Source organism: Crinia signifera, chromosome 8, assembly GCF_055691185.1.
Source record: "Crinia signifera chromosome 8, ASM5569118v1, whole genome shotgun sequence".
NCBI lineage: Eukaryota > Metazoa > Chordata > Amphibia > Anura > Myobatrachidae > Crinia > Crinia signifera.
The window spans coordinates 73,325,364-73,348,339 of NC_139224.1; the positions used below are offsets into that span (position 1 = coordinate 73,325,364).

Consider the following 22,976-nt stretch of genomic DNA (forward strand, 5'->3'; position numbering starts at 1 on the left):
CAACTTTATTGAGCGCTTCCCTGAATAACTCGAAGTTAGCTTTTCTGAAGTTAAGTATTTTAGCCGGTCCTTTATGATGTAGTTTACAGAAGTTGATTACTAGTGAAACCATGTTGTGGTCACTGTTCCCTAGATGTTCAATTACTTTGGTGATTGAAACTAAGTTTATTTTATTTGTTAATAATAAATCCAATACCGCCTCGTTGCGAGTTGGAGCTTCTACTGTTTGTGCGATAAATTGATCTTTGAGCAAGCTTAGGAAGCCACTGCTTTTTGCTGTTTTACATGTTTTATTTTTCCAGTCAATATCGGGCAAATTAAAGTCCCCCATAATTAATACCTGCCCCTGGTCCGAAGATTGCTTGATTTGTTTTAATAGTAGTGACTCATCCCTATCATTCATGTTCGGTGGTCTATAGCATACCTCTATTAGAATTTTATTAGTGGGTTTTGTGTTATCGGTTATCTCTGCCCACACGGCCTCTGAGCTATCATCCTCTGCCCCAGTGATCATTTCTTTCTCACACAATGTTAAATTATTTTTTACATAAAGGCACCCCCCCCCCCCCGCATCTTCTATTTTCCCTATCTTTTCTGTAGAGTGTATAACCCTCCATGCTTAATGCCCAGTTGTGCGACTCATTACACCATGTTTCAGTGATACCAATAATGTCATAATCGTCCCCTGATTCTAGTTCCCCAATTTTTCCTGCTAAGCTTCTTGCATTAGCCAATAAGCATTTTAGTTTATGTTTATTTTTAGTTGTGTCCCTAACGTTGTATTTGTTTCCTCCCCTAGTTTTATTTGTACTCCTTGCTATCTTGTTTCTACCCATCACCCCCTCAATAGACTCTCTACATCCCTCCCCCCACGTCCACTGTCTGATCTAAATACTGTTTTTAAACCTTCTCCTGTGTCATTCATGCCTTCACCTACTCTAAGATTGCATGTATCTAAGAGCTGTAATGAGGTAACATACATGTTGTTATATAACATTCCTGAAACACCCTGGGAATTACTCATGATAATACCGTTATTAGTGTCCCAGATATAGTCTGTAACTCTTGCCTCCCCCCCTTCTCCTCCCCCAGTTTGATCTTTTCCCCCAATCCTGCTATTCTCACTATAGGTCCCAAAGTGTCTGCCTATCCCTTCCCCCCCATCGCCTAGTTTAAAATTTCCTCCAACCCTCTAACCACCCCCACCCACCCCCAGCACCACAGGGGCAATCCATCATGGCAAAAAAGATGACACCTGACTGAGAAGTCCGCCCAGTGTTCCATGAACACAAATCCTCCTTCCTACACCAGTCCTTGAGCCACACATTTACCTCCCTGATCTCCCTCTGTCTCCCTGGGCTAGTGCGTGGCACTGGTAATATTTCCGAGAATATTACCCTAGATGTCCTCGCTTTTAATTTCTTACCTAATACCCTATAATATTTCTTGAAGACATCCCACCTACCGCTGACTTTGTCCTTGGTGCCGATGTGCACCAAGACCGCCGGGTTGCTCCCAGCCCCACCCAACAATCTGTCTACTCGGTCCGCGATGTGCCATACCCGAGTACCCGGGAGGCAACAGACCGCACGTCGATCACGGTCCCGATAGTAGATTGCCCTGTCTTTTCTCCTGATAATAGAATCCCCCACCACCACTATCTGGCTTTGTACCTCACTGACTGTCATCCCGTTTGAGCTAGAGGGACCATTCCTCTGATTCCTAGATGGAACAGTCTCCTCCAGCTCTGCCATTTCTTCGCTATCCCCCTCCGAAACTTCATCCAACCGGGCAAATTTGTTTGGTGAGATACTGTAGATCAGAGATGTCATGCCTATCCCTCCTAACCCTCTTATTCATCCTTCTGACCGTGACCCAGCTGGCTACCTGTTCATCCTCACCTACCGGTGACCCCATCTGCAACTCCTCCACCGTTCTATCTAAGCTTTGCTCGAGTGTCTAATCTAGTCCATTTAAATGCTAATTGCAGTCATCTTTTAGATCTGTCACCCCTGTGAACCAGGGGTGGGGCATGATCTATTATTCCATATCGCAGTGTGGATAAACTATGCTGAGCAGTCGCAAAGTGTCTGGCCACCAGTTGTTCACTGGTGCCTGACACTTATGCCTCTTTAAAGAAAAAAGTGCTGCCAGTTTGCAAATGCTGGCATGTGACACAGTTTGCGCATCTAAAACAGCCTAGTCTTGGTTTCCCTAAAAAAGGATGAACTTACTGGTTTCTTGCCCAAATCTGTGATGTCAGTCTTAACAAGGTACTGTAATATTTTAAATTTCTACCTCTGTGATAACCAGTGAAATATTTCCCATTGGGCTTAATGGGAAATTGCCCAGGGGCCCAAGGATTCTAGGGGCCCACCCCAATGAGAATGACAGTACTGCCCCGGGGAGCTGCTGGCGGGGATCCGGGCAGCAGTGGTTGGGAGCTTATAGTGCTGTTTGCTGGACAGGAAGCGCTGCTGATTTTCAAAAGACTGGCCGGTCGCTGATTTGCAGGAACCTCAGCCAATCAGCATCTGGCCAGTCTTTTCAAAATCAGCAGCGCTTCCCGCCCCTCAAATAGTGCTACAAGCTCCCAGCCGCCACTGCCTGGATGCTGCTGCCTGGACCCAGCTGCAGGGTCCAGGCAGCGACAGCTGGGAGCTTGTAGTCCTATTTGACGGACAGGAAGCGCTGCTGATTTTGAAAAGACTGGCCATCTGGCCAATCAGTGTCCAGCCAGTCTTTTTAAAATCAGCAGTGATTCTCTCCTGCCAGCCAGCTAATAGCGCTACAGCAAGCTCCCAGCCCCTGTTGCCTAGACTGCCGCCACTGCTGTACATAGGTATGTGGAGAGTGCTTGAATTAGTTTGCTTAGGGGCCCGCCTAGTGATAAGGTGTCCCTGGAGATAACATGTCATCAATGATATCCTATGTAAAGGACTCAAATCCTTATTGCTCAAGATAATTGCAACAATTTTTAGCTGTTTTGTTAGAATTATCACTCAAATGAGTATAATTAGTGCACCAAGTATGTCTTTGAGAGGTAGATAATTTGTTTTTAGCCAACATTAATTGTGACTGGGACAACTCAAGTGTCTTTAATTTAGCCTTGTCTAAAAGGGGATGGCTGTAACCCCTAACAAGAAATTTATCATGCATCACTTCTAGGGCAGCTATCACCTCTGCCCTATCTGATGGCAATCGTAAATCTCTAAGAAATTGAGAGTATGGTAAAGCATTTTTAAGTGGAGCAGGATGAGCACTGGTTTATAAGAAAAGGTTATTGCGGTAAGTCCAGTGGCGTAAGTTCCTATCAGGTGCCCGGAGGCAACATGGGTGTTGGAGCCCCTCCCCCCCCACACACACACATACACACACACACCCCACCCCACACAGAAACACAATATAATAATAAAATGACATACTTTTTAAAATGCTTCTGCAGCAGAAGTGCTGCCACTATGCTCGGTCCGGATCTGCCCCTGAAGTCCTGTTGCGGCGGGAGGATAGTAGCATGCTGGCTGCCCGGAGTCAGAGTTGGAGGAGGAAGCTGCTGTGGCTGGGCATGTGCAGCAGCCCTCCTCCAGGCGCAGTAGGCATATTTATTTGGGGCTGCCAGTTTCCAGACCACCCCGGCAGCGCTGCAGAGTCCAGACACGCCGCTGTCAGTGCCCTCCTCCAGCGCTACTAATTACCAGTGGCTCGGCTCAGCTCTATACAGTAGCAGAGCCGCCGGCGCTGACTGTCAGGTGCCCCTCGAACCACCGCTGCTAGCTGATCCGGCCCCTGGGCTTAGGTCAGTACCCGCCTAGGGCTGGCTCTTAGGTTATAGATATATTTTATTTATAACCTGGCAGCCTGGGGCCAACTTCTCTGTGCCCCCTTGATGGCTTACGCCCGACGGCCAATGTCTCCATTGCCTCCGGGAGTTACGCCACTGGGTCAGTCGGTTTTAAATGAAGGGATGTACTCAATCTCTCCCTTTCTGTAGTGATTTTCACATCCAAAAAATGAACAAAAGTGTCACTCACTGTAAAAGTGAATTTAACTGGGCTATTTGTTTAATTATGTGAATTAATTACTGTAGAAAAATCTGATTCAGAACCACCCCATAATATAAGCAAATCAACTGTAAAGCACCAAAAGGCAACTATATGAATCAATATTTTGGAGTCACTGAAGAATACATCCTGTTTGATTATAAACATGAATGTTTTGGTGTATGATGGGGCTACATTAGACCCCATTGCACACACACGAAGCTGAAGGTAATAACCCCCATCATGATTAATTAACTTCTTTACATCCACAAATACATACACACTTGCCTGAAACATGGTTGTTGTGCTCAGTGGACATAGTTTATTTATACACATGCATACCCATGCTAAGGGATTGCAAGCTGTTGAATTACTTTTGACCAATAATAGCAATTACTCAGGGCCAACAATAGCAATTACCCAGGGACTAATGTGAAATTATGTGACTGCTCAGCATCATTTATCCACGCTGCGATACAGAATAATAGACCATGTCCCGCCCCTGGTTTGCAGGGGTGACATATCTAAGAGATTGCTGCTATTGGAGTTGAAATTGATTCTTAGATTAGACACATTGGCACCTAAAGCACTAAATGAGATATTAAGTAAAATATATATAGAGCACTTTCTCCAACAGGACTCAAAGCACTTTACAGATACTAAAAAACAATGCACACTAATACAGAGGATTTTAGTGGTACAGTGAGAGACAAGTCACAGACAAAGGAAACCCTTGAGCACACAGTAAGCATAATTCAGGAGTGGTGCAGCATTTTGGATAATAACTTCCATGGGTTGTGTACTCCACCCCGACAAGGTACCAGGTGCGGCAGCCCTTTTAGGTGCTCTGGGTAGGATTACCCGGGGTGGAATAGATTACCCATAAAATAAACTACTTAAAATGGGTGATTTCAATGTATACTCATGTCCATGTATTTTTCATCCCATCCACAAGTGCACCAGATGAGGCAGCCATGGTGGGCGCACTACGAAGGTTACACTGTAGGAGGCGAGCCATACAAGGACCCAATGCATATATTGAAAAGCCAATACTTGTGTAGTAGTATGATAAACCCTGCACAGAAACAGCCACGTGACCCACATCCTACCCGCAGAGATAGCATCTGAGGCCACCAGCTTGGTGCACTGCATAGGTCAGAGCTAGCAGGGTGTGCAATCTGCGGAGGTACACATTACAGGAATATCACATGGTGGGGTAGATGTATGCTGCAGGGGGGGGACATGAACACACCTTTGCAGGGGGCAGACACCTTTACAAGGGACTGATGGGGAAGTGTTGCTACATAGGCTGGTCCTGGTGCTTCCACTCACAGCTCCATGCTCACCATGATAGGTAGTCCTGGTGTTCTCAACCGTAGGGGTGGTGGGCCTGGTCCAGGTGTTCTCATGGCAAAGGTGAATTGAGGCCACATGATGTTCCTGAGTTTTGGGGTTTTAATGCAGACCTTCAAAAGTAATGTTGGAAGATAAAGGATGGCTGAGATTGTTACACAGTGAATACAGGCTATAGGGGAGAGAAAAGGAGTGTCTCACAGCATTACGTGTTAAGTGTGCAGGCTGTGCAGACTGTTGGTGTTGCTGGATCAGGTAACTCACTGCAGTATTTTGTTTGATTGAATGTCAGTGGAGGCTGAAGAGTTTCCAGTCCTTCTGTTTTCTCCTGTTTATCTCCAGTATATCTCTAATGTTCTATTAATATCTAATACTTAATACTAAAATACTAGATATCTAAAGACTACACAGCAAAGGCTTCACAGCCTGAAATATACGGCTTAAATAGGCATACAGATGCTAGCAATCCCTCCTTTAAACTCCACCCACAACAAATGGTTCAATCAAAGGTGTGATCAATATCAGATCACTGCCCCCACTAGAACACCGATTTCCTGCTTGGGTACCGACCCCATCAAAAATAGCCAAACAAACAATATTCTATTTTCAATTTACCCAGTAAAATTCAAAAGCATGTGGAAATTACAGTAGAAAGAGATACGGTCTGCAGGTATGTCCATGATAAGGTTGAATTTGCCCAGTAGAGTTCAAAAGCATATGGATTTTACAGCAGAGAGAGATACAGTCTGCATGTATGCTCGTGATAAGGTTGAATTTGTCCAGTAGAGTTCAAAAGCATGTAGATGTTACAGTAGAAAGAGATACAGTCTGCAGGTATGTCCATGATAAGGTTGAATTTGCCCAGTAGAGTTCAAAAGAATATGGATGTTACAGCAGAGAGAGATACGGTCTGAAGGTATGTATGCTCGTGATAAGGTTGAATTTGTCCAGTAGAGTTCAAAAGTATGTAGATGTTACAGCAGAGAGAGATACGGTCTGCAGGTATGCCCGTGATAAGATTGAATTTACCCGGTAAAGTTCAAAAGCATGTGGATGTTACAGCAGAGAGAGATACAGTCTACAGGTATGCCCGTGATAAGGTTGAATTTGTCCAGTAGAGTTCAAAAGCATGTGTATGTTACAGCAGACAGAGATACAGTCTGCAGGTATGTCCATGATAAGGTTGAATTTGCCCAGTAGAGTTCAAAAGCATATGGATGTTACAGCAGAGAGAGATACAGTCTGCATGTATGCTTGTGATAAGGTTGAATTTGTCCAGTAGAGTTCAAAAGCATGTAGATGTTTCAGCAGAGAGAGATACAGTCTGCAGGTATGCCTGTGATAAGGTTGAATTTACCCAGTAAAGTTCAAAAGCATGTGGATATTACAGCAGAGAGAGATACAGTTTGCAGGTATGTCCGTGATAAGGTTGAATTTACCTAATGAGACAGAGAGGTTGAGGTCAGAGGAGCAGAAGAGCTGAGGAGTTCCAGTATATCTCTAATGTTCTATTAATATCTAATACTTAATACTAAAATACTTGACATCTAAAGACTGGGGGGGAATTTACTATCAAAAATTCATGAAAAAAAATCGTATTTACATACGAAAATATGATTTTTTTGGGGTGTATACGTATTTTTGGCATTTACTATTCCAAAAATACGTATTTTCGTATTCTTAATGATGGGACATTCGTATTTGTATTTACAAATACGAATGAATACACCATTGAAAGAATACGACAGAAATCACCATTCAAAAGAATCTTGGTTCCTGATTTACTAAGTGGCCGTACTGATAATATACGGCAGGAAAATACACTTTATTTTCCTGTCGTATTTGGCTTTAGACTGCACGGATCAGTCAGATCCATGCAGGCTTCAGTGTAAAAAAAATACAGCTGTAACCAGAATCAGGCTAAAATAGCCGGGGCCGGTAATAAAAAATCAGGAAACCCGACAAATAGGGGTTCCCCGATTTTTTAAAACCAGCTCCAGGTCAGGGGCTGGTTCCCAAAATACAGGGGACAAAATGACTAGGGGTCCCTCGTATTTTAAGAACCAGCCCCAGGCCAAACCAGCCAGCAGGGTAATGTCACAGCCGGGGGACACTTATTAGATAAGGTCCCACGGCCAAAACATTAACCCTACTGACCAGTCAGCCTGACTAGGGGTCCTGGGGGAGTGGGGATCCCCCCAATAAAGGGGTCCCCCCCCCTCCAGGACTTACTTGACCAGGCTGAAGCCTGGTGCTGTCCCCGATGACACTGTGCGGTGGTCACCGGGCTGATTCAGTGTAAAAAAAAGATAAAACTATTGTTTAATACTGTGGAACTATGAGTCCCAGCAAGCCTCCCCCGTAAGCTGGGACTTGGAGAACCACAAGTCCCAGCCTGTGGGGCATTAAAGGGCCCACTGGCACTTGTAGTTCCACAGTAAAAAAATAGTCAAATAAACACACACTAACACACAATAAAAATAAATCTTTGTTTTTTTATTTATTTATTTTTCTATTTTTTTTTACACCTTGCAGCCTGCACGGATCTGACTGATCCGTGCCGACTGCCTGTAGGAATTCGTATTAGCGGCCGCATATATGGCCGTTAATACGAATGAATACGAGATTGTAGGGTTACAAAGCAGTCGTATTTGACTGATTTGTAAATTCCCCTCCGGAACACGACTTTGCATACGACGTATGCAGTCGTATTCATTCGTATCAAGAATACGAATACAATTTTTTTGTATTCGTATTCTTAGTAAATTTCCCCCTAGATATCTAAAGACTACACAGCCAAGGCTTCACAGCCTGATGGTAGGTCTCTCCTATTGGTTTTGCAATAGGAGAAAGATGACCTTTAGGGTGAGATTATTAAATTAATGTTGGCAGTATAATTCCCATGTATAAGGATCTACAGGGTGAATTATTTGCATTTAAATAAATATTTTGTACACACATTATCTAAGCACACATTACCATGTTCCATGCAATGTTAGTTACACTGTAGAAGAAACATATTGTTATTGATGTATTGTCTCTATATAACTTTGTATACAGTAGCATTGTGTTAGTTGTATTTGTGTTTTATTTTATTTTGTCAATGTTACACACTACCTGCTAATGCCCCTCTCTGGAGGAGCAGCTGTGGCCTCTAGGTGAAGGAGATGGGCGGAGAGCAGATATGGGTGGTGCCTTCTCCTTTATATACCTGAGCATTTGTATGTGCAGTGTCTTGACAAAAATGCAATTAAAACGCTGAAACATTGCATGTTGTGCTGGTGATGATAGCATGAGGTGCCCCTTCCCCCTCTCTGCCTGTAAATGTAAGTTTGTTTTACTGTATTTTCATGTCTTGATAAAGGGCTGAAGCCCGAAACGTTGACACACTCCAGTGTTACTGTGTTGATTGTTCTCATTGTTTAACTGCCACCGCGCAGTATTATTCAAATCTCTAGAGTGTCATCTGCTGTTTCTTTGATACATTCTTCCCAGTGTGGGAAAGATTGGCACCGGAGCTGCTGTACCCTGTTGCACGAGTGCCGGGACCCCCTCTGCTATCTCTCTCTCGTGCCGGGACCCCCTCTGCGCTCTCTCTCTCTCTCTCCATCCCCTGCAAGGAAGAGACCCGCTCCATCTGTAAGAAGTAGATTCTGATTGGTTGTCCATAGCAACATCACATGTGAAGTCTAATTCCCATTTTAGTAAATTTTCCCCCTATGTGAAAATATAATGGGACCATATAACTCATAAAGCGTAGAGGTCTGAGTGCCCATAAGGACCCCTATGGAGCTTTCAGGAATGTGTACCTTTACATCAAAAGAAAATCTTTCGACAAGGAGAAAAAAACTTGATATTGTAATATCGTTTTTTAAATTTTTAATGAAAAGATAAATGTATAAAACAGATGAAATGGACCTGTACATTTAAGATAAATATAAAAGCTTATCTGATGTGTACATCATACACTGCAGAGAGGTAGGTGCTCATGTCCACTCATGGATGATATCCAGGAATATTTAGACCTTCACCGTTTACTCAGTACGAACCAGCAAGGGTTTGTAAAAAATCGTTCATGCCAAACTAATCTACTAGGTTTCTATGAGGAGGTTAGCAAAAATCTTGACAACGGAAACGCTGTGGATGTGATCTTCCTAGATTTTGCTAAAGCCTTTGATACCGAACCACACAAGAGATTGATAAATAAAATGGAGGACATGGGATTGGGTGAAAATATCTGCAGATGGGTAGGGAACGGGCTGTGTAATAGGGAACAAAGAGTGGTTGTGAACGGAGCCGTATCAGACACGATTCAGGTACTAAGTGGATTGCCTCAGGGTTCGGTCTTAGGGCCCATTTTATTTAACATTTTTATCAATGATAGTGGGATGGGGTTGCAAGTACTTTTTTATTTTAATTACAGTTGGAGCCGTTTTCAGTCAACCCAACAATGCAGTGTGTCTGACCATCTCAAGTGTTTGAGACGCTAGCGCGTCCCCATCTTGGCACGTTTTTGGGCTGAATGAAAACAGCGCCATATGTAAATACAAATGCTGCCTCATACACACACTTGCACTTACTGTAAATATTGGGACTCAAAGCCTGAAAAGCAGCACAGCAACAGCAGAATTTGTGGTTGCTCGGTGTTGTAACTAGACTTCGTACACAATTAGTCCCCTCCATGTTGTTTGACCGCAATTCTCTGGCCTGTAGGGTGGGGGAGCCAAATTAAATTACAATTGCATATGTCGGCTTTGCTATCACCCCACAGGCCATCAAATCGCAGTAAAATGCTGCGTGAAGAGGGGGGCAGCACGGGGCTACAGTTGTTGGATGGACTGCATTGGAAAAAACATTTGTGGTCAGGCCCGGTGCTAGGGTGTTCAGTGCCCTCCTGCAGACTTTACATTTGAGCCCTCTCCTAATTTACAAAGGGACCGCGCACACAAAAAAACAAAGTGTTGTCTCACCAGGAAGGGGCATGGCCACTCATTTCAAATTACGTCACACAGTAAACCATCTTATTCACATTATACAGCACCAGTGCCATAACTAGACATTTTGGTGCCCTGTGCCAGAAAGTGAATTTGTGACTGCCCCATTACCACAGCAAAAATTGGGAGAATGCACGCTGTAGGCGCGTGCCAAAAATAGGGGTGTGACTTCATGGGGAAGGGGCATGGCAACATAACAGTACCAATAACACCATAATACCATTACACATTATGGCACACGCGGTAATGCCACACAGTACTGCCTATTTCACATTATGCCACACATTGTAATGCGCTTACATATTATGCCACACACCGTAATTCCCCTTTCACACTATGCTGCACACTTTAATGCCCATATTACAGTTATTGCCCTGCACAGCACCTAGTGCCTTATTCACATTACACTTCACAGTAGTGCCCATTACACAAAAAGTCCACAGTACTAGCTTTGCTTATACATAACGCCCACTGTTGCCCTCAGTAGTATCGGGGACTATACGTAACGTCCGCACCAGTTGCTAAAAGTCTTAGCGCTGATTATACGCAACACCCACACCAGTTGCTGACAGTAGTAGTGCTGCCTATACATAACAACCACACCAGTTGCCAACAGTAGTAGCCCTGATTATACTTAATGCCCACACCAATTTCCGACAATAATAGTGCTGCTTATACATAACAACCACACCAGTTTCCGACAGTAGTAGCACTGCTTTTACCAAATGCCCACACCAGTTGCCGACAGTAATAGCGCTGCTTTTAGCTAATGCTCACACCAGTTGCCGACAGTAGTAGCACTGATTTTAACTAATGTGCACACCAGTTGCTGACAGTAGTAGTGATGCCTAACACCAACACCAGTTGCCGACAGTAGTAGTGATGCGTAATGCCCACACCAGTTGCCGACAGTAGTAGTGCTGCCTATACATAACAACCACACCAGTAGCCGACAGTAGTAGCCCTGATTATACATAATGCCCACACCAATTTCCGACAATAATAGTGCTGCCTATACATAACAACCACACCAGTTGCCGACAGTAGTAGCACTGCTTTTACCAAATGCTCACACCAGTTGCCGACAGTAGTAGCACTGATTTTAACTAATGTGCACACCAGTTGCCGACAGTAGTAGTGATGCGTAATGCCCACACCAGATGCAGACAGTAGTAGCGCTTCTTATAACTAACGCCCACGCCAATTGCTGACAGTAGTAACGTTGCTTATAACTAATGCCCACACCAGTTGCCGACAGTAGTAGCAATGCGTAATGCCCACACCAGCTGCCGACAGTAGTAGCGCAGCCTATATGTAATGCCCACACCAGTTGCCGATAGTAGTAGTGCTGCCTATACATAACAATCACACCAGTTGCCGACAGCAGTAGCGCTGCCTATATGTAACACCAACACCAGTTGCTGACAGCAGTAGTGCTGCCTACAGTATATGTAACACCCACACCAGTTGCCGACAGCAGTAGCGCTGCCTATATGTAACACCCACACCAGTTGCCGACAGTAGTAGCTGCCTATATGTAACGCCCACACGTTGCCGACAGCAGTAGCGCTGCCTATATGTAACGCCCACACCAGTTGCCGACAGCAGTAGCGCTGCCTATATGTAACACCCACACCAGTTGCCGACAGCAGTAGCGCTGCCTACAGATGTAGCCCCTGCCATCCTTGGCCGGGGCTTGCCAGACCCTCCCATCTGGTGAGCACAGACGGACAGGGGCTACACTGAACTGGGTTGCGTGTGCGCCTCACTCGCACGCGCGTCCCAGTCTCTTGCGTGTCCCTGCCTGTCTCCACTTCAAGGAGATGGGCAGGGTTAGGGGGGTGCTCAGGGCGACGAGGGGTACCTGCGGCTACGGCAGGGACCGGAGGCAGGCTCCATTGGCAGGGGAACGCGAGCATGTCGTGTGCGCGCGCCCCCTGGTGGGGACGGCGTGATGGCGGGGCGCCAGCCCTGCAAAGATGCTTGTACAGATGGAGCCAGCCTCATTGTTGATGCTGGTGCACCAGATGCTTTGATCTGGCAGATAACCCACCAGAAAAAATGGACATGCAAGCGTCTCGGATGCTCGCATGTCCATTGCCAGGAATGGGGCGGGCAAGCATCGGAGACCAACACATGCCACAATCCCCCTCTCGGTGATTGCTGCACCAGGGACAGGTGCAATGAGAGTGGCTCCATATGGACATACTGTAGGTTGCTGACAGTATTACTTGCTCTCACACACTTTTTTTTTTTACCTTAAAATCTGTGTGTCAGCTCATCCTCTCCTTTCATCAGCCCTGCTGTGCTGCCGTGTAGCTTGGCCCCCTCCGTTCTGTGTAGCTCCGCCCCCTCTGTTTCATGTAGCTCCGCCCCCTATCCAGTCTCTGCTGCTGACAGTAGTTAGAGGGGGGTTGGGACATGGGAGCGTGGAAGGGCTTCATGTTGCTGGCGTTGCTGCCTGTAATGTGACTGTCTGTGACAGGCAGCAGCAGCCACTGAGAGCAGCAGCAGTGGGGGAGGGGGGGACTAGGCATGGAAACTAGGGACTCAAAAGTAATTATGCCCCTGTACAAGGCATTGATTAGACCTCACCTCGAATATGGAGTACAATTCTAGGCCCCACACTATAAAAAGGACATCATTAAATTAGAAAAAATACAAAGCTAATTAGGGGAATGGAGAATGTAAGCTATGAGGAGAGATTAAGCAATTTGGGACTATTTACATTAGAAAAGAGACGTCTAAGGGGGGACATGCTCAACATGTACAAATATATCAAGGGCCAATACAAGGAACTGTCAAACACCCTTTTTGTCTATACTCATGTGGGGGCATGAGTATAGATTAGAAGATAAAAGATTTGGTTCAGCTAGCAGAAAAAATGTCTTTATGGTTAGAGCAGTCAAACTCTGGAACTCTCTTCCCAGAGCTGTGGTGTCGGCTACCTCAATAAATGCGTTCAAAATAAGGTTGGACAAACACTTATTAGCTAAAAATATCCAGGGTTATAAATAAGTAACATAATCTGTCTTTAAAATATAATAACATAATATACAGCATAAATAGGTTGAACTAGATGGACGCAAGTCTTTTTCAACCTTACCTACTATGTAACTATGCACTACCTACCTACTAGGCTACCTGTCCTGCAGTGCTGTGTGGAACTTTAATAAATAATTCCATGCTGCTGGTGCACTGACGTGTGCCAACCAGTACCTACTGCAATATATATAATTAATTATTATAAATTCTGCTGGTGCATATAGTAGTCTGCTACTGCTGTAACTACCTGTGTGGTGCCCACTGGCAGTGCTACTGCCTACCTAGTAGTTTCTCTACCTACTAGGCTGCTATATTATTTAATTATATATATACAGTATATATATATATATATATATATATATATATATGTGTTTTTTTTTTCTAGGAGAGGAAAGAGGAGCGCTTCAAATAGTGCTTTATCTTTTTTATTTTCAACACAATAAAATATCCGACAGGTACACTTTAAGATGGTATCACGTACCGCAACAGACTGTTAGGCACAACCGCGGGTGATCAACAGCATAAGTTTGGTCTGCCCCAAGCAGCAAGATAGCAGGATGCAGGATGCGAGTGCTCTCACCACTCTCTCCAACACGGAGTTCAGACCGACGCCAGGCCACGCCCCTACGCGTTTCGTCACGAGGACTTCGTCAGAGGGCTGGTCCTGGTGTCGGTCAGCACCCCCTTTGTAGCCTAGGAACAACCCTACGTCACTCCCAGTGACGCGCAGGTTGTTGCGGCTGAAGTTAATTAAAGTGCCTTTGCATATTCAGTACATCTTCAAAGTGCTTTTTATAGCTAAAAAGTATTACAATACATATACAATTTAATCAAACATTCGAATAAAAACATTTTCATTAAAAAAATATCCGTTTTTAGAATACATATAAACAAACATCTGCACCATCGATGGCATGATTTAGCTCTTAATGCAGTGGTGTCAATGACTTAAAAGTGGAAGAGATTAATCCAGTTCTTAAGACTTGGACTTTGGAGGTACTGGAATAAGTTTTTGATATATAAATAGAGATACAAATGTAAACATATACATAGGTAAAGACATATAGAAAAATACAAAAATACAAAAATACAGAAGTATATATACCCGGATCCGGCGATGCTGAAGTATTTCATCAAATTTATTTATACTGGAGGGCAGGAATATATTAAAAAAATTATATATATTTGTTTATAATAAATGATTTCTAAAAGCATCCTAAAAATAATAATAGCAGCATTATTTGTAGAATCAAAAGCAGCATGTTACTTATGGAAAAAGAATTGCATTTCATGTCGATTCTGATCACATACAGACATAATGTCAATCCTTAAAGAGGTATATATATATATATATTGGAAATAACCGTAGTGCAGGTGGCGCTGATGTTACTTTCAAAGCTCAAATGAGTCCAGCTGTGCTAGCCTTTTTTACAAAGAGGCACACGAATTCACCAAAGTCCAATAATATAGACTGCAGCTCCCTCAATGGACAATAGCCAAACATCCAGGGTCAGGAAGTATGATATCTAAAAAATACAAAGAACAGAGGGGCGTGTAAACTATATATTTATTCGGAGAAACAGACACTCATTCAAGAAAGATAAAAGCAAGTGCTTGTACCAATTTAAAAGACACACCCTGGTCAGTGATACCCGTACTGACTGTGTCCCGTCGCTGTCTTCTGCCTGCGTGTCCCCGACCCCCAGCTTCCAAGTCCGGCCAGCGCAATCCAGCGTCTGTTTCTTCCTGTGGATCGGATGCCAGTGGAGATGCGGATGGAGCAGCTTTGCCGTGGTATTGTGATTTCTATCATGTGGTAACCAGCCCGCACTGTCTTTTACATTGGTACGAGCACTTGCTTTTATCTTTCTTGAAGGAGTATCTGTTTCTCCGAATAAATATATAGTTTAGATCTGGGGTAGCCAACCCTAGTCCTCGAGAGCTACCAACAGTGCATGTTTTGCAGCTCTCCTCACAGAATCACAAGTGAGCTAATTAGCTCCATCTGTGTATCTTTTAAAATGTGTCAGTGATTAATGAGTGCAGCTGTTGGTAGCTCTCGAGGGCTAGGGTTGGCTACCACTGGTTTAGATGCACCATGGAGCGCCCCTCTGTTCTTTGTATTTTTATATATATATATATATATATATATATATATATAGTCCACTGGTGCTGCCTTCTAGTGACTGCACTGAATAGAGGCTGCACTGAATAGAGGCTGCCAGTACCTTCACAGTCCACTGGTGCCACTGCCTAAGTACCTAGTAGTACTACCTACCTACTAGGCTGCTATGTATTATTTAATTTAAAAAAATAATACCTGTCCTGCAGTGCTGCGTGGAACTGTAATAACGACATGGAGTGGCAAGGAACGGCAAAGGCCATGGCCTAAGTTCATGACTAGTGGTTCAGCTTTACATGACGATCAAAGTCCTCCTCCTCTCCCCCCGCCCAATAGGAAATTTAAGAGAGTAAGGCTGACAGCGACTAAAAAAAAAAATCAGAAAACAACTCTGCCTTCTAAAGACATATCCCAAATCCCCAAGGAGAGTCCTTGGTGTCGGTGGTTGTGATGCCGGAACTTCCCATCACTGTACGTGAAGAGGTGGCTTCTTCCACTATTTGCAGTACTCCCTCTGCATATGCCGGAAGGATCACCCACAGTCTAGTTCCAGATTTTATTAATGAAGGTGATGTTGTACAACAGGAGGAGGATATTGATGTAGCTGGCGCTGAGGAGGAAGTTGACAAGGAGGATGGAGAGGTGGGTTGCTTAAATGACGCACAAGGGGGGAATGAGGCACCTGGAGGGGGAAAAGTTGTTGTCCATGGGATGAAAAAGTCCATTGTCATGCCTGGGCAGAGGACCAATAAATCCACCTCTATGGTCTGGAATTTTTTTTATCCGAATCCGGACAAAAAATGTAAGGGGTAAGGATCTTGCCCACCTAGGGACATCCTCCCTTCTATGTCACCTAAACAACCTTCATAAATCAGTGTTTAGTTCAGGAACTGCGGCTAGCAGTCCAGGGACACCTAAATCCCTTGGTCCTCCTTTTGGAGCCAAGCGCCTGAAAAGTACACCACCAAATCCCTCCTCGTCAAATTCCTCCTCGATCTAGATCAGGGGGAGTCCTGCAGGCCATGTCACCTGCATGACTGACTCCATAGATTTTTCTGGAGGATACTGCATTGCTACGCCTACTTCTACTGCCACTGCTGCTGTTGCTGCTCCTGGAAGTTAGTCATCATCCCAGAGGGGAAGTCGTAAGACCGCTACGTCTTTCACTAAGCAATTGACCATCCAACAATCATTTGCCATGAGGACGAAATACCACAGCAGTCATCCTATGGCAAAGCGGATAACTGTGGCCTTGACAGCTATGTTGGTGTTAGACGTGCGTCCGGTGTCCGCCATCAGTGGAGTGGGATTTAGACGGTTGATGGAGGTATTGTGTTCCTGGTACCAAATCCCATCTAGATTCCACTTCACTAGGCAGGCGATACCCGCAATGTACAAGGACGTCAGAAATAGTGTCCTCAGTGCCCTGAAAAATGCGGCTGTACCCACTGTCCACTTAACTACGGACATGTGGACAAGTGGATCAGGGCAAACTAAGAACTATATGACTGTGACAGCCAACTGGGTAGAAGCATCGCCTTCTGCAGCAGCAGCATCTCCTGCACGCCAGCTCCTTCCAAGGCAGGCTGTGTATCACCAGTTTCAGGAATAGGCACAATGCCGACAACCTATTAGAGAAACTGAGGGAAATCATCTCCCAATGGCTTACCCCCCCCCCCCCCCCCCTAGACTCTCCCGGGGATTTGTGGTGTCGGACAATGCCAGTAACATTGTGCGGGCATTGAACATGGGAAATTTCCAGGACGCGCCATGTTTTGCCCACACAATAAATTTGGTGGTGCAGCATTTCATCAGAAGTGACAGGAGCGTGCAGGAGATGCTTGCGGACACTTTCGGCATTCTGCCACTGCCTGCCGAAGGCTGGAGCAGCAGCAAAAACTCCTCAACCTGCCCTGCCATCAGCTTAAACAAGCGGTGGTGACCTGCTGGAACTCCACCTCTATATGCTGCAGAGGATGGAGGAGCAGCAAAAGGCCATTCAAGCCTACATGGCCACCTACGACATAGGCAGAGGAGCGGGGCTGCACCTGACGCATGTGATACGGTGAGTGAGGAAATGGAACACCCGCCTAGCCAGCCAGATCAGCTGAATCCACCCTAGCGATCAATTGGGTGACAGATGTCGCAGCCAGATAGCCATCACATCCCAGACGACTGGTAATAAATTAATAATAATCACAAAATTAGCTAGGACTAAGGGCACAGCAAAACCATCAAGTCCATGTATTTTTTTAGCCCATCCACAAGCATACGAGGTGACGCAGCTGTGTTGGGTGCACTAGGATGATTATGCTGTTTGAGATCAGTCATACAAGTAACCAAAGCATTTGCATTAAGATTAGCAAATATCCTTCAATCCCTGGTAAGCTTTGTCCCATGCAATGGCAGCATAAAGTGTTTTTGTTTTTTGTGTGAGGGCTGGGGAGGAAGCGTAAAGGCCTCTGAAATATTGCAGTCCTAAGAGGTGGCAGCAGCTGAGGGCAGTGGAATTCAGCCAGCACAGGGTGGAAGGCACAGGGCCCCCTGGCAGAGCAGAGCACCACAAAGTAGACGCTACTCCAAGTGAGATGTTGAAAGGTCCTGGAGATGGTAAACTGGACCAGAGAAAAGAGCCCCTGTCATCTCTGCTTAGGTTGGAAGCCAGAAGAATACTTTAGTGTTGTTAAATATCTACATCTCACAAATAACTACCATGTACTGTACATTATATTTTGTTTAGGTATTTTCTGAACATTAGATGTTTATTTATAGGTTCATCTTTGTGAGGCTGAGGGAGTGGAGGAATTTCAAGACATGGATTTTATACTGGACACAAGTATTGGTCAACCCACACTGGTGGCAGTGAAAATGCTCAGAGCAGATGCCAATAAGAATGCCAGGTCTGTATGCAAGTTATAACAAACAATGAAAAAACCTAGACAGAAAACATATGAAAGTAAAACATCCTGATGTTACCTCTCTGCCTTTTGTACATTATGCATCATACTGTATATAAATGAAGGTGTATCATCTTTGTCAGGAATCACAGTGTGTATCCACATCCACAGCTGCATCTCTTACCTGCATGCTGGTGCACCTTGTGGTGCAGATCTGCGGGTGGCACTGTCCTCAGGTGTTGACCATGGTGGGATGACTCCTGTGGTCCACTGGGGCCTAGTCACAATCCCACGCTGCTTCCATGCTGATTCCCTGCTGCATGGGCACCACCATGACACATTGGTCAGCTGACAGTTTTGCTCCAATGTGCTAGCCGGTAAACCTGACCCCTGACCTGTGTGCACAGGTACTTCCCAGGTTAATTGGCTCCTAAGCCACATCATCAGCTCCTAAGCCACATCACCATCAACTCCTAAGCTGCATCACCATTGGCTCCTAAGCCAAATTACCATTAGCTCCCAGACCGCATCACCATCGGCTCCCAGGCCGCTTCACTATCAGCTCCCAGGCTGCATCTCAAGTGCTTTCAGGCTTCTAGGCCTTATATCCTCCTCAGCTCCTACACCGACACCAGTACATTGATACACCATCATCATATCTTTATTCTCAAGTCATCCAGTGTATCTCTCCCTGAGTATCCTGTATCCCTAGCATCCCTGCTCATTGGTAGCAGTACACAGAGGACCAGGGCAGGTGGGTGCGGCCTGCTCATCAGGCGCAGTGAAGACCAAAGTCCCTTGTGGGGTTTCCTGGTGAAGACCACCGGTGAGTAGGTCTAGTCCCAGGAAATATCAAACATAAAAAGTGACAGGTTTATGACTATTCATGAATTAAAAGGGTAAAAAAAAAGCCCTATAGATAAATATAATAATCGCTAATTCTGTCACAACTGGTACATGTAATTTATTTGTATATTATTATGGGTGGGGATCATACCCTGGGGGTGGACATACCGATTTCTGCCGAAAATAGCTTGAAGTAAACTGCTCAACCACAGAGGTCTCTTCCACGTAAGAGATCTTACGTGACAAAGAACACAAGGAGAACAAACAACAGATTTGTTCATTTATAACGCAATTCAACAAAGAGAATCATCTTATTAAAAAAATCTTGGACAAGCATTGGAGAATCTTATTAAAAGATCCCATCTTAGGACCTACACTACCTCCACGACCGAATATCGTCCATCGACGAGCACCTAATCTGAAGAGCATAGTGGCACCTAGTCAATTGAGAAACAAACATTCAGCTGGAAAACTACGGAGAATAAAACATATTCCCCCAATCATCCGTGCACATGTAATTCAAAATTCATCATATACAGAATAACCTGTGGATGCGGCATGGGTACTTGTGTATTTTGGCGGCGCCCATCGCATCGCATACCATAACGCATACGATGGTATGCGATGCAACGCGATATCGTACGACAGTGCACGATGGCATACAATTTTTAAATTGTATGCCATTGTACATGGCATACAATGCCATACGATGCGATGCGATTAAACATTGTATAAGCACCCTAATGGGTGCTTATACAATGTTAAGCACCCTAATGGGTGCTTACAATGTTAAATGCACCCCCACGCCACCCCCCACTATAAACGTGAACCCGAAGCGTGGCGAGCGCAGCGAGCCCGCGAGGGGCGGCGGTACGCGTCCTACGACCTTTTCATACCCCCACTATCCACGTCGGCGTGGAGTTGAGAATAGAATAGTGTGGCGAGCGCAGCGAGCCACCGAGCCCGAAGCGTGGCGAGCGCAGCGATCCCCGCGAGGGGACGCGGATACCTGTGAAGCCCACGAAGGGACGCGTTTACCTGTGAAGGTATCCGCGTCCGCTCGCCACGCTTCGGGCTCGGTGGCTCGCTGCGCTCGCCACACTATTCTATTCTCAACTCCACGCCGACGTGGATAGTGGGGGTATGAAAAGGTCGTAGGACGCGTACCGCCGCCCCTCACGGGCTCACTGCGCTCGCCACGCTTCGGGTTCACGTTTATAGTGGGGGGGTGGCGTGGGGGTGCATTTAACATTGTAAGCACCCATTAGGGTGCTCAAAAGCACCATTTAGGGTGCTTATACGATTTTTGATCGAATAGGGGGTCAAAATCGCATCACATCGCATGCCATCGGGTGCATGGCATGCGATGCGATACGTTCATCGTACGACGGACATCGGGGGCGCCGCCAAAATACACAAGTACCCCGCATGTATTACATAGGTAAAACCATACGAATGCTCAAGTTGAGAATCCAGGAGCACCTAAGAAATATTAAAAACAAACTGATGTCACAAATTACCCCGAAATTATCTGGAAAAGCATAATGCTACACCAGATATTAAGAATTTTGCGTTCACGACCCTGGAACATGTTCCGCCAAACCCAAGAGAAGGGAATAGGGAACTCCAGTTATCTAAACGTGAGACCTTTTGGATATATACAATGCATTCATTATCACCGAAAGGACTCAACGAAAATATAGATATAGTCTCTTTTATGTAACTGGCTAACTGTCTCTTTTGCACAATTTCTCCCTCATCTGGATTTAGGATAATGTTCTTGTTCCATCCTTTCCTATATTCTCTTAACACTCTAGAGAAGAGAAAGATATATGCTAAAGGCCTAAGACTTATCATCATTGTGAAAATTGAAATATGTATGTAAAATATTGTTATTGTACATATGGGACCCATTTAGCTATAAACCTAAAACACTATACATCAAGAGTACCACTACTCTTGAAGTTATCACGATAATCTTCAACACCACATATGCGCTGATGGGATTCACAGTTAGCATATGGGCTAATAAATAGCAGAACCATTATCACCATTAGCAGCATCCACATCAAGTTTAGCACTTTCACTTAGCACCTTCACATAAGTTACTGAGCCCCATAAATCTATAGGGCCCCCTTAGCATATAATAGCACCCCCATCCCAGGAGAGTATCTAGAGATTAGGGATCATATCAGACCCCATTTTAGATTAAATAATAAACACAATATTAATTAATATATATTCTCATTCCCTAGCTAATTAAGTCCACATGTAATAACATGGTTCTAATACATTTAAAAATAATCCAGTCACTACCATGTAATTATTCTAGCTATTACACCCTATTATGTAGTAATATAGCAATAAATATTTATATACACTTTAGTTCAGGCACCGGTCACCACTAGAGAATTAGCCTAGCAATTACACCCCATTATATATTCACATAGTAAATAAACGTATATATGACTCTTGCCCAGTTAAGTAGCCTGCTAGTAATAAAAGGATTGTTTACTAAGTACTACATTCATTTATTTTTAGTATTTTTTAACCACACATACATGGAAGAGACCTCTGTGGTTGAGCAGTTTACTTCAAGCTATTTTCGGCAGAAATCGGTATGTGCACCCCCAGGGTATGATCCCCACCCATAATAATATATAAATAAATTACATGTACCAGTTGTGACAGAACTAACGATTATTATATTTATCTATAGGGCTTTTTGAAGTCCTATACCTCTGCAGGACAGAGGTTTTATCAGAACTGACGTGGTCAGTAATCCTATATACCTAGTATTTGTCGTTGGAAGAAACCTATCTGTATGGTACAATTCAGATTGGGTATGTAGAGTACACACCCCTTTCCTCCTTCACTATTAAGGTGTTACAATGGATATCACATTGTATAGATTAAATACCCACACAAGGGGAATTTTTTCCGCATTTGTTCTCTTGGTCGATCTATTGAACCATACTAGTCTTGAACCCCCACTAAATCGGTTCCTACACTCTTTGTAAATCGTAATTATTTCGGTTGTATACAACCCTTGGCACACCCGACTTATTCTGGACCTCTTTTTGGTAACCCCATGTTGATCTGGATCACATTACTTACCATTTTGTCTTTTTTTTTCCTCTCGTTTCCTCTTTTTCACCATCTCATCGGATTTCTCTCACCTCGATCCTCCTCCCTCCTCCCCCAATTTGATGTCATATGTCCCTAATTATAATACTCTCAAAGGGACTTATAAACATACATATGTATAGATGTTAAATCATATTACTTACGGCATATATATATTTTTCACCATTCAGATTCTCATTTACCCCTGATGAAGTCCTAAGGGACGAAACGCGTAGGGTTTCGTATTCTAAGAGGTTTGCATGTCTTGAAGTTGGATCTTTTTTGTCATTCACTTGAACAATACTATATCTGAATCTGTAATCTACATTGAATTCTGTACAAACCTGTTTTTTTATTGAAAAAAAAAAATTCCCATTGTAAAGAAAACCAGATTAAATATATATTTTATGCACCAATGTATGATTATTAAGGTACAAAAGTGGTGAAAAGAGCACACATCTATCTCTTCTTCCATATATATATATATATATATATATATATATATATATAAACATATATATATATCTTATATATTTGGCTACATCTGTCACTC

The 22,976-nt window shown here is 44.2% G+C and overlaps 1 protein-coding gene across 1 annotated transcript in view; it reads left to right on the top strand.

Moving 5' to 3' along the window:
* The window catches only part of DDR2 (discoidin domain receptor tyrosine kinase 2), a 589,808-nt gene that overhangs the window by 467,343 nt on the left and 99,489 nt on the right, over positions 1–22,976 (top strand). The window contains exon 13 of the mRNA XM_083156673.1: positions 18,327–18,454. Within this exon, the coding sequence (XP_083012799.1) occupies positions 18,327–18,454 (128 nt within the window). The remainder of the gene's footprint in view (positions 1–18,326; positions 18,455–22,976) is intronic.